The sequence below is a fragment of the Hyperolius riggenbachi genome, chromosome 10, assembly GCF_040937935.1.
Source record: "Hyperolius riggenbachi isolate aHypRig1 chromosome 10, aHypRig1.pri, whole genome shotgun sequence".
In the NCBI taxonomy this organism is placed as follows: Eukaryota; Metazoa; Chordata; class Amphibia; order Anura; family Hyperoliidae; genus Hyperolius; species Hyperolius riggenbachi.
In genome coordinates, this window is record NC_090655.1 from 275,641,236 (window position 1) to 275,651,956 (window position 10,721).

Sequence of the window (10,721 nt, forward strand, 5' to 3'; positions counted from 1 at the left end):
ATGCGGCCGCTATGTAACGTGCACAGAGGAAATACTAAGTCATGTGACGTAGCGTGTACAGAGGAAATCAGTTGCGCTGCTCTATTAGCGCTCCTAACAGTAGTTTAGTTGCGCTGTTTGCCAGCACTATAGTAAGTGAAGTTTGTGTTTTATAGCATGTAAATAGTAACTGTTGAATTGAAGTGAGAGAGGAGAGAGAGTCAGGAATAGAGACGGCACCTATTCTGCTGAACTTCTGAGACACAATCTCCTCCCCAGTTCTCCCTGAATGTCACTGTTGCCCATCCTCTAATGGCCAATCTCCCTGCTTCTTTTACATTAAAAGCAACAAAAAGAGATTACAAATGTGAAAGTTTGGATGTTTGTTACTCGATCACGCAAAACTGGCTGAACGAATTTGAATGAAATTTGGCACAAACATAGTACATTACCTGGAATAACATATAGGTTACTTTTTATTCCCATAACTACGTTTTTAATAACTTTTAAACCTTTCTAACCCCAGCTTCCCCTAATAACTAACAGCACTATAGTTAGTGAATAAACCCCAATGGGCACAATTCATTAAGATCATTCTGGTGATAATAAGGCAAGTGGAAAAATCACCACACATCGATCTGTATTTTACGGGTTAATTCACTAAAAAAAGCATGTATTAATAACATGTAGTGATAAGCTTTCACAGTGAGAGTGCTGTCTTATAACTCCAGTCCTTAAGTTTTCACCTTTATAGTTATTCTCACATGCAGTAGTTGGGGAGGGGAGGAGAACACACAAGGAGAATGTAGTTACACCCTCTGCTGCCAGGACGATTACAGCAAGCCTGGGTAGGAAAGCAATAAAAGGTGTGTGTGTGTGTGGTGTGTGGTGTGTGTTTTTTTTTTTTACATATATATATGCTTGGTGTCTATCTTTCTCCCTCCCTCTCTGTCTATGACAGTGAGCATGTTTACTCTGCTTCTTTGGTCACCCACGGCAAGGCCTATTCTGAGTGGAACCTGTCTTGTTAAACCTCTGTATGGTCTTGGCCACCGTGCTGCAGCTCAGTGTCAGAGTGTTGGCAATCATCTTATAGCCTAGGCCATCTTTATGTGGAGCAACCATTCTTTTTTTTAATATTGAAATACGATAACAGTGGCGCCAAGTTACATGTTATCGTATTTCAATATTATCTAGTCCACCCTTGGTGGAGGGGTGTTTCCCCATTTTCTCCTATCTACAGAGAGCGACTTTTTACACCTGAGCGGGGTCAGGTTACAATTCTCCCCGCCGGCCTGTCCAGTGGTTGCCTTTGTGGCGACCCACCCGTGTGAGTATAATCATCACATTTATTCACAACAGATCTCTCCATATTAACATACTGCACCATATTGGGCTCTCGGTTTCTCCCCCATTTTTCACAGTTCTTTTTTCAGCTCCTCAGAGAGTTCTCTGCCATGAGGAGCCATGCTGAGCTTCCAGTGACCAGTATGAGGGAGTGTGAGAGCGATAACACCAAATGTACCACACCTGCTCCCCATTCACACCTGAGACCTTGTAACACTAACCAGTCACATGACCTCAGGGAGGGAAAGGGCCGGAACCAATTCCCTTCCTCTTCTAAGTTCTCTCCTAGGACATCATTTTTCATGTTCTGCTTAAAATAACTTCTCAACGCTCTGCAAATGAAAAAGTACTGTAAAATTATTTTAACTAGCTGATGGCCCGGTGTTGCCCGGGTATGTATTTAGCTGGTGTTGACTCCGCCCACTTTTACTAACCCTAACACACAATTACTCAATGCCCAAGTTTGTGAGCTTTGTGGTCTTTGGCATCAATAATTTGCATTGAAATGAAACAAATCTGACTGTCTGTTTGTGGCTCCACCCCTTTTCTGAATTTGAACCCCAGTCACCCAATGACCAACTGGACCAGGTTTGAGGCTTGTGCCATTACCAGTGCAAGAAAGGCAGCAATTAAATATTCCCCTTAAAATCATCAGGTGAATTTTAACTGGCTCTTGTAGGCGCCACCCACTTTTCTAAATATAAATCCCAGTCAGCCAGTGACCAACTGTGCAAAGTTTGAGAAGCCTGCCATTAACAGTGCAAGAAAGGCTGAAATTTACATTTTCCAAGTGAAATTTGTATTTGTCTCCGCCCACTTTCTGGTTATGGGGATAAAAAGTATCCTATATGTTATTCCAGGTGATGTACTATGTGTGGGACAAATTTCATTCAAATCCGATCAGCCAGTTTTGTGTGATCGAGTAACAAACATCCAAACTGTCACATTTATAATCTTAGTAAGATTTTGTTTGTTGCTTGCTGGTGGCTTAAAAGGCAATTTATTGATAAGATATGAAAACATCACCAAGGAGAAAACTTAGGGAAAGGGTGAATTGGATTGGGCCCTGAAATGTCTAATTGGGTAGAATTTTGACATTTATTACTTAGGGGTGTCCTCAATTTTTTTTGCCAGTAGTTTAAACATTAATGGCTGTGTGTTGAGTTATGTTGGTGGGACAGCAAATTTACTCCGTTATAAAAGCTGTACACTGACTGCTTTACATTGTATCAAAGGGGCAGATTCATGAAATTGTGGTAATATTACCCCACATACTGAGAGGAAGATGATCTATACTGTGCCCAGCAGGGATATATCTGTTTAGTAAGTTTAGTAAGGCTATTGAAAAACTAAAGTTTATCACTCACCAATTCTCATTTCTGCAATAATGTCTTCCTCCTTAGATGTCCTCATCATGTTCCCCTCCTCCATAGACTGCTGGTCACTCCTCACATACGTCTCCTCTTCTTCCTCTTTACTTGCCCTCACCATGTCACCCTCCTCCATAGACTGCTGGTCACTCCTCACATACGCCTCTTCTTCTTCCTGTTTCTTTATCCTCATCACGTCACTCTCCTCCATAGACTGCTGATCACTCCTCACAAACGTCTCTTCTTCTTCCTCTTTACTTGTCCCCATCATGTCACCCTCCTCCATAGACTGCTGGTCACTCCTCACATACGTCTCTTCTTCTTCCTCTTTACTTGTCTTTATCATGTCACCCTCCACCATAGACTGCTGATCACTCCTCACATACTTCTCTTCTTCCTCCTCTTTACTTGCCCTCATCAGGACACCCTCCTCTGCAGACTGCAGATCACTCCTCACATATGTCTCTTCTTCTTCCTCTCTCTTTATCCTCATCATGTCACCCTCCTCCATAGACTGCTGATCATTCCTCACATACGTCTCTTCTTCCTCTTTACTTATCCCCATCATGTCACCCTCCTCCATAGACTGCTGATCACTCCTCACATACGTCTCTTCTTCTTCCTCTTTACTTGTCCTCATCATGTCACCCTCCTCCATAGACTGCTGATCACTCCTCACATACGTCTCTTCTTCTTCCTCTTTACTTGTCCCCATCACGTCTCCCTCCTCCATAGACTGCTGATCACGCCTCACATACGTCTCTTCTTCTTCCTCTTTACTTGTCCCCATCATGTCCCCCTCCTCCATAGACTGCTGGTCACTCCTCACATACGCCTCTTCTTCTTCCTCTTTCTTTATCCTCATCATGTTACCCTCCTCCATAGACTGCTGATCACTCCTCACATACCCCTCTTCTTCTTCCTCTTTCTTTATCCTCATCACGTCACTCTCCTCCATAGACTGCTGATCACTCCTCACATACGTCTCTTCTTCTTCCTCTTTACTTGCCCTCATCAGGACACCCTCCTCTGTAGACTGCAGATCACTCCTCACATATGTCTCTTCTTCTTCCTCTCTCTTTATCCTCATCATGTCACCCTCCTCCATAGACTGCTGATCATTCCTCACATATGTTTCTTCTTCTTCCTCTTTAATTGTCCTCATCATGTCACCCTCCTCCATAGACTGCTGATCACTCCTCACATACGTCTCTTCTTCCTCTTTACTTATCCCCATCATGTCACCCTCCTCCATAGACTGCTGATCACTCCTCACATACGTCTCTTCTTCTTCCTCTTTACTTGTCCTCATCATGTCACCCTCCTCCATAGACTGCTGATCACTCCTCACATACGTCTCTTCTTCTTCCTCTTTACATGTCCCCATCAGGTCACCCTCCTCCATAGACTGCTGATCATTCCTTGCATACGCCTCTTCTTCCTCTTTCTTTATCCTCATCATGCCACCCTCCTCCATAGACTGCTGATCACTCCTCACATATGTCTCCTCTTCTTCCTCTTTAATTGTCCCCATCATGTCACTCTCCTCCATATACTGCTGATCACTCCTCACATATGTCTCTTCTTCTTCCTCTTTACTTGTCCTCATCATGTCACCCTCTTCCATAGACTGCTGATCACTCCTCACATACATCTCTTCTTCTTCCTCTTTAACCACAGCACTTACATGTATCAGTTCTCCACCCTAATCACACAAAATAAGAAGCACTTTATAATGTGAACACAGATAACAGCATAGACAACAGGAAACAATGTCACATAGTTCGGGGTCTCTAATGACACTCAGTTCCACCTACCTGATAATGGTGGGGGGTGGTGGGAACTTCATGTAGACAACCCCGGGAATAAAGAGGACCCGTACATCTCTCTAGTATGTTTTCATTACTGGATCCATCTGTAGGAAACACACACAATGACTGAATACTATGGGCTCAATTAACTAATTGTTACCACATTGAAAAGTAAATATTACAGACTAGTGAGGTAAATTACCGGCTTGTGCGGTGAATACCTCAAAAAAAGTGTCAATTCACTAAGATTAGAGCATTCAGTAAAACAAATAAAATGTTGGGTATTTTTAAGACCTGGCTGGACCTGTTGATAACTAGAAATCAGCATGAGGTAAAATTGACAGAATAGGGAGAAAGCCAATAGGAAGAGCCACCTGGTCCTGCTACTCCCTCATTTGATCAGATGCACTACCGGGTGGGTTATCAGAAAAAAAAAAATACAACAGCAGGAGACATTTACAGAGGCTTCCCTGTATCCCTTTAGACATGCAGATCTATATACTGGTACACAGAAGAGGGCCCTTTAGTGGCATGCATACACATCTAAAGGGATGCAGGAAGCCCTTTACTCTCTAGTAAGCTGTCACACAGGAATGGGTTATGCAGACACTTGTAGGAGAGAATCTCAGCTTGCTGCAGAGACCTCCTCCACAGCTGGGAGACTTCTGCATTACCGAGCAGGTCTTACTGAACTGAAGCAGCATTTCTCAGTAAATTACCTATTACCGCAGGTGTGACAATCTTACTGCACATGGAAAAAAAAAAGTCTCAAATACAGAATGCGTTATTTTACCAACCTCTTTTTTTTTTTTTTTTTTTTGCCAATCAGCCCTTCATGAATTGAGGTCATTGTCTGTTTGTGTTTATCAGATCAGGGGGATCTAGGAGGACCCCAAGCACTGCTTTCGCCATTACAAGTAATACAAATATCTCCTCTTACCCGGTGATGTGAGGGGCGGCTGATTCTGCATCATGGTGTCCTTGTAGAGGTCCTGGTGTCCTTCTATATACTGCCCCTCCTGCATGGAGAAATAGACAGTGACTTCCTGACATCTCATAGGAACCTGACACATACAATAATACAGTCACCACCCAGACACACCCTTTGCTGTTACTGGATAATGTCCCCAATGTAAAGATAAAAAGAGTGGCACTCACTGACGAGAGTGATAGGGTGCCCAAGCCTCAAAGGTTCCCCGCACTATGGGATCCAACTGCAGCAGACAAAAAGGTAGATGGAGGCTGGCACTTCCAAAAATAAGCTCTTTTATTGAAAGATTAAAAGCATGTGGCTATACGGCCGTATAGCCACATGCTTTTAATCTTTCAATAAAAGAGCTTATTTTTGGAAGTGCCAGCCTCCATCTACCTTTTTGTCTACTGGATAATGTCCCAGCACCGCTCACCTCTCCTGTCAGCAGCTCCATCATCTTCCTGGTGATTTCCAGAATCTTCTGCTTGTTGTGTCCCTCAGATATCAGGGAGTGAGGTGGGGGCACCGTGATGGTAACATGATCGCCAGACTTCACTGAAGGAAAACTCTGTATGGAAAAACCAACACTAACGTCAAATGATTTCCCAGAATCCTCCCTACCTCTCTGGTCAGGTGTGTTTTATTAATAGAGATAAGAGTGACGTCATGTCACCTCCCAGAATTCTCCTCACCTCTCCAGTCAGCAGATAGATAATCTCCAGGGTGAGGTTGAATATCCTCTCCGTCATGTGACTCTGGTCCTCATTCATCCTCAGTGATTTAGTCATGTGATCCATAAAGGATGCTGCTGCATTTAGAAAGATAATAAGGGAAGGATAATCTAGGTTATCCAGCTGTCAATGGTGAAACTACCAATACAGGACCCCCCTCCCCCAGCACTCCCCATTGCTCTCACATGGAGGGTAACACTGACTGGAAGGGGAACAGGGTGAAACTAGCTGGGGAGGAGGGTAACACTGACTGGGAGGGGAGGAGGACAACATAGACTGCATGGGGAGGAAGGTGACAATAACACACACAAGAGGGTTCAGCGGGGGGGGAGGGGGGAGGTGCGAGTGGAGCAGCAGCAGAACACACACTGAGGGACAATGCTGGGGGGGGGGGGGGGTCACACACTGGAGAGAAGAGGGAGACACGTACACACTGAGGGACAGTGCTGGGGTAGGGAAGGACACACACACTGTAGTGGGGAGATGGGTACACATTGCGGGACAGGGCTGGGGGAGAGAGGGACACACACATGGGGAAGGGGGCACCGAGGGACAGTTCTGGTGACACGGGCTGCTGTGAAGCTTATATGCCCCTCTTACCAGTGAGTGGATGCAGTACACATCAGTAAGAGCTCTCCTGTATGGATTGGCTATTCAAAATCCTGCCTTCCTGTCCCAGGGTTGGTCGTGCTGAATGGACAGAGGGCAGGGCTGATGGGGAAGCACGCTGGGGGTTAAGGTTGATGCAAGGTGGCCACGCCTACTTTCCACAGCACAGCCCTTAAGATGGTGGCCAGAATCCTGCGGCCAGGTCATCCTGCAGCCAAAAGCGGGATGTTTCCCGGGACCCCGTGCAGCCTGGGACAGGGAACCCCAAATCCAGGACGTGTCCCTGCTAAAGCGGGAGGTCTAGTCACCGTATGTAAGAGAGCTGGGTGCAGAGCGGGGAGCACATCCTGGCTGGAGGCAGCATCTGTTTAGTGATACATTTATTATGCAGCTTAATGCCCAGGAGGGGAGGGGTGCTACTGACTGTGCCTTCTGTGGCTGCAGCTCCCAAGCACTGTGAGTCAGACAAGAGAAAAGCCCTGTGTGACTGCTCACATTCCATCTAAAACTAGGGTTGCCACCCAGCCGGAATCTGGCTGGCCTGGCCGGAAAAACAGCTAAAAAGCCGGACACCGGTATTTAATTATTTCCGGCACGTCATTTGCCGGAAAAAATAGCCCCAGGCCGATCACCCTCACACAATTCCCTCCTCTCTTCTCTCGGATTGGCTGGTCACGTACTGCCAGCCAATCACGGGAGTGGCTGTATTTTCCCCGCGCTGCTGAGGACTATAGAAGGAGGAGGAGCCAGGACTGGGTGTGACAGTGAGAGAGAGCTGGCTCGGAGCAGCTGCAGCAGAGCACATGGCCTGAATAATTGCCACTCGTCTCAGCTTGCCTCACACAAGCAGCCAGCTTGTTCAGCTGAGTGAGTCACAGTCACTGGGGAGTGTATGGAGGTCTGGAGGAGACACTTGCCAGCTGGCTGCTGAGCCTGAGCCACGGACTAAGAAGAGAGAGACACACACACCAACAGTCAGAGCAGCTCAGCAGAGGACGACAGACAGAGAGGAGAGAGAGGCTGGAAATTTCTGCAGAGCCCAACCACAAGACAACTCGTGGAGAGCCAGGACTCCAGTAGAAGATAGAGAGAACTAGACACAGCCAGCCAAACTTCAAGAGACACTGTCCCAGCCCCCCAGGCAGCAGGCAGAAGTGTGGAGAGGAGAGGGGTCCAGACGACTTGTCACAGCTTATGCTGTGTGACAGCAAGGAGAGAGGACCATCCAAATGACCTGAGCCTGTCCAGCAGGTAGAGTGGACACATACACAGTCACTTTCTCTGTCTTTACACTCTCTCTCCCTCTCCAAACCTCCATCAGCCCCTATCCTCCCTTCCAGACTTTTAAAGGGAAACTAAACCTTTTGAATTAAAATGAGATTCACTTACCTCAGGCTTCTCCCAGCCCCCTGCAGCCGTCCTGTACCACACCGGTCCTCAACAATCCTCTGCTCCCCCACCGCGGGTTATTTTAGTTTTTGCTGACTAAAAGTCAGCAGGCCACTGCACCTGTGCAGCCCTGGCCACGCGTATCCTTCTTCACGTTCCCCTTCTATTGCGGCAAAAAGTCGGCAAAAACTAAACTAACCTGCAGCGGGGTAATAGAGGGCCGTCTGCAGGCGACTGGTGGGAGAAGGTGAGAGAATCTCATTTTAGTTCAAACGGTTTAGGTACTTTTTAAAGTCTACCTGAGATCTCAGAATAGGAAGATTTTATACTCACCCGGGGCTTCCTCCAGCCCCATAACACTCGCTGTCCCCTGGGTGCCTCTGTTCAGCTGCAGTCAGCCCTGGTAACTGGCTCAGTCGTGGCAAGTCGGGGTCTTCTGTGCATGTGCAGCCCCTCCGTGCACGCGCAGAAGAGCCGACTGATGCGACTGAGCCAGATTACCGGGGCTTCCTCCAGCCCCATAACACTCGCTGTCCTCCTGGGTGCCTCAGTTCAGCTGCACTCAGCCCTGGTAACTGGCTCAGTCGCGGCAAGTCGGGGTCTTCTGTGCATGTGCAGCCCCTCCGTGCATGCGCAGAAGAGCCGACTGATGCGACTGAGCCAGATTACCGGGGCTGATTGCGGCCAAATGGAGGCACTTGGGAGTATGTTGAGGGACAATTCGGTGCTCATGGGACTGGAGGAAGCCCCAGGTGAGTATAAAATCTTCTTCTTCCGAGATCTCAGGTACATGTACCAATTAATGATACAATTCTATGGCTGATCGATCATTTCCACAGTAATCAGTCAGAAACGATTGGTCATGCCCATTAATGGCTGGATTCCTGCTTGCTAATTACATTGGAATCAATCCAAAAAACGGGTCGATTCTATTAATCTGATCAACTTGGCTACCAGTAATTCGGTCGATAATGGGCACAACCGATTGTTTCTGATCAATTATCATTGGAAATGATTGATCAGCTGTGCAATTGTATAATTAATGGGCACTTTTAAAGTGTGCCTGTAGGGAAAAAAGTGCCCCTGGGGTTATTTACCTCGTAAAGGGAAGCCTCTGGATCCTAATGAGGCTTCCCCTGTCCTCGGCAGGGGCGTTCCAACACTAGGACCTCCCCCCAGGATCTCCTTGTTGCCTGCTTATTGGCACGTGTGCATGTGCACTAGCAGTTTCCCGCTCTGCTCACGCAGTAGAGCAGACCCGATCAGGCTTGGTTATTTTCGCCAGAGCCCAAGTGGGAAGCTGCTACTGCTCCTGCGCACAATGGTAACGTGGATTGTTTTTGTTTTCTTTTGTCCGGGGGTCCCAGCGCAGGATCAGGCTGCCCGATGAGGATGGAGGAAGCCTTAGGATTCAGAGGCCTTCTCTTCCAGAGGCAAGTACCACCCATAGGCACTTTTTTTTTTTACAGGTATTCTTTAAACTATTTAAAGGGGTCCTAAAGGCAAGGACAAAAAAATAAGTTTCACTTACCTGGGACTTCTACCTACCCCCTGCAGCCGTCCTGTGCCTTCGCCGGTCCTCAACGATCCTCTAATTCCCCCCCCCCCCCCAGGGGTTAGTTTCATTTTTGCCTGCTCAGGGTCGGCGGGCCACTGCGCCTGCACAGCTATGTCCACGCGTATCCTTCTTCACATTCCCATCCACAATAGCGTCCTGCGCAGGATGCTATAGCAGATGGGAATGCTTGGACAGAGCTGTGCAGGCACAGTGGCCCACCGACTCTGAATTGGCAAACACAAAACTGACCCACGGTGGGAAACCGGAGCATCAGTGAGTGGCTGGGCGGGCACAGGACAGCTGCAGCGGGCTAGTAGAAGCACCAGGAATCCTTGCCTTTAGTATCCCTTTAACATTTGTTTCTATTTCTGTAAATACTCAACTTTCTTGTGCTATGTTTGAAAAAAGGTCGTAACAACCCCTCCTACTTTTAGGCCACACCTCCAGGCCACACCCTAAAGCCGGTATTTTTTCAGTCAAAAGGTGGCAACCCTATCTAACACTAATTCCCCATCTCTCCTATATACAGTTATTGCTGCATACAATCTCTATGCTCATTCATACTATTACTATCCTCATACTTGCCCATGTCTGTACTGATCTCCCCACTGCAATACATCCTGTACAATGCCCAGCAGCCATATATGTGCTAGTATATAACAAGAATCACACAATTACCTCTTCCAACAACGTTTCCTCTCCACTTCCTGCAACTTCTCTTCTTCCTGTCTTACATCACTTCCTGTGTGTGTGATCGCCATCTTGTGGTGAATAGACTAACTGCAGCCTCTGTTTGTGGGATCTCCTTTACTAAGAGTTGCATATTGGCTATAAAGCTCATGGTGAACCAGAATCCATAGGAGTGTGTAAATTGCCTTAACAATGACCAAAATGGGCTCCATGTTAAGCAAAACAGAAATTTGCCTTTTTAAAACAAAAGGTATTTGTGATTAT

General features: G+C 46.9%; 1 protein-coding gene across 1 annotated transcript in view; it reads right to left on the bottom strand.

Moving 5' to 3' along the window:
* The window catches only part of LOC137537221 (uncharacterized), a 256,733-nt gene extending 246,242 nt beyond the window's left edge, over window positions 1–10,491 (bottom strand). The window contains 3 exon segments of the mRNA XM_068259321.1: window positions 5,914–6,048; window positions 6,173–6,288; window positions 10,446–10,491. Of these exon segments, the coding sequence (XP_068115422.1) occupies window positions 5,914–6,048; window positions 6,173–6,277 (240 nt within the window). The 5' untranslated portion in view covers window positions 6,278–6,288; window positions 10,446–10,491.
* Window positions 10,492–10,721: the final 230 nt, after the last annotated feature.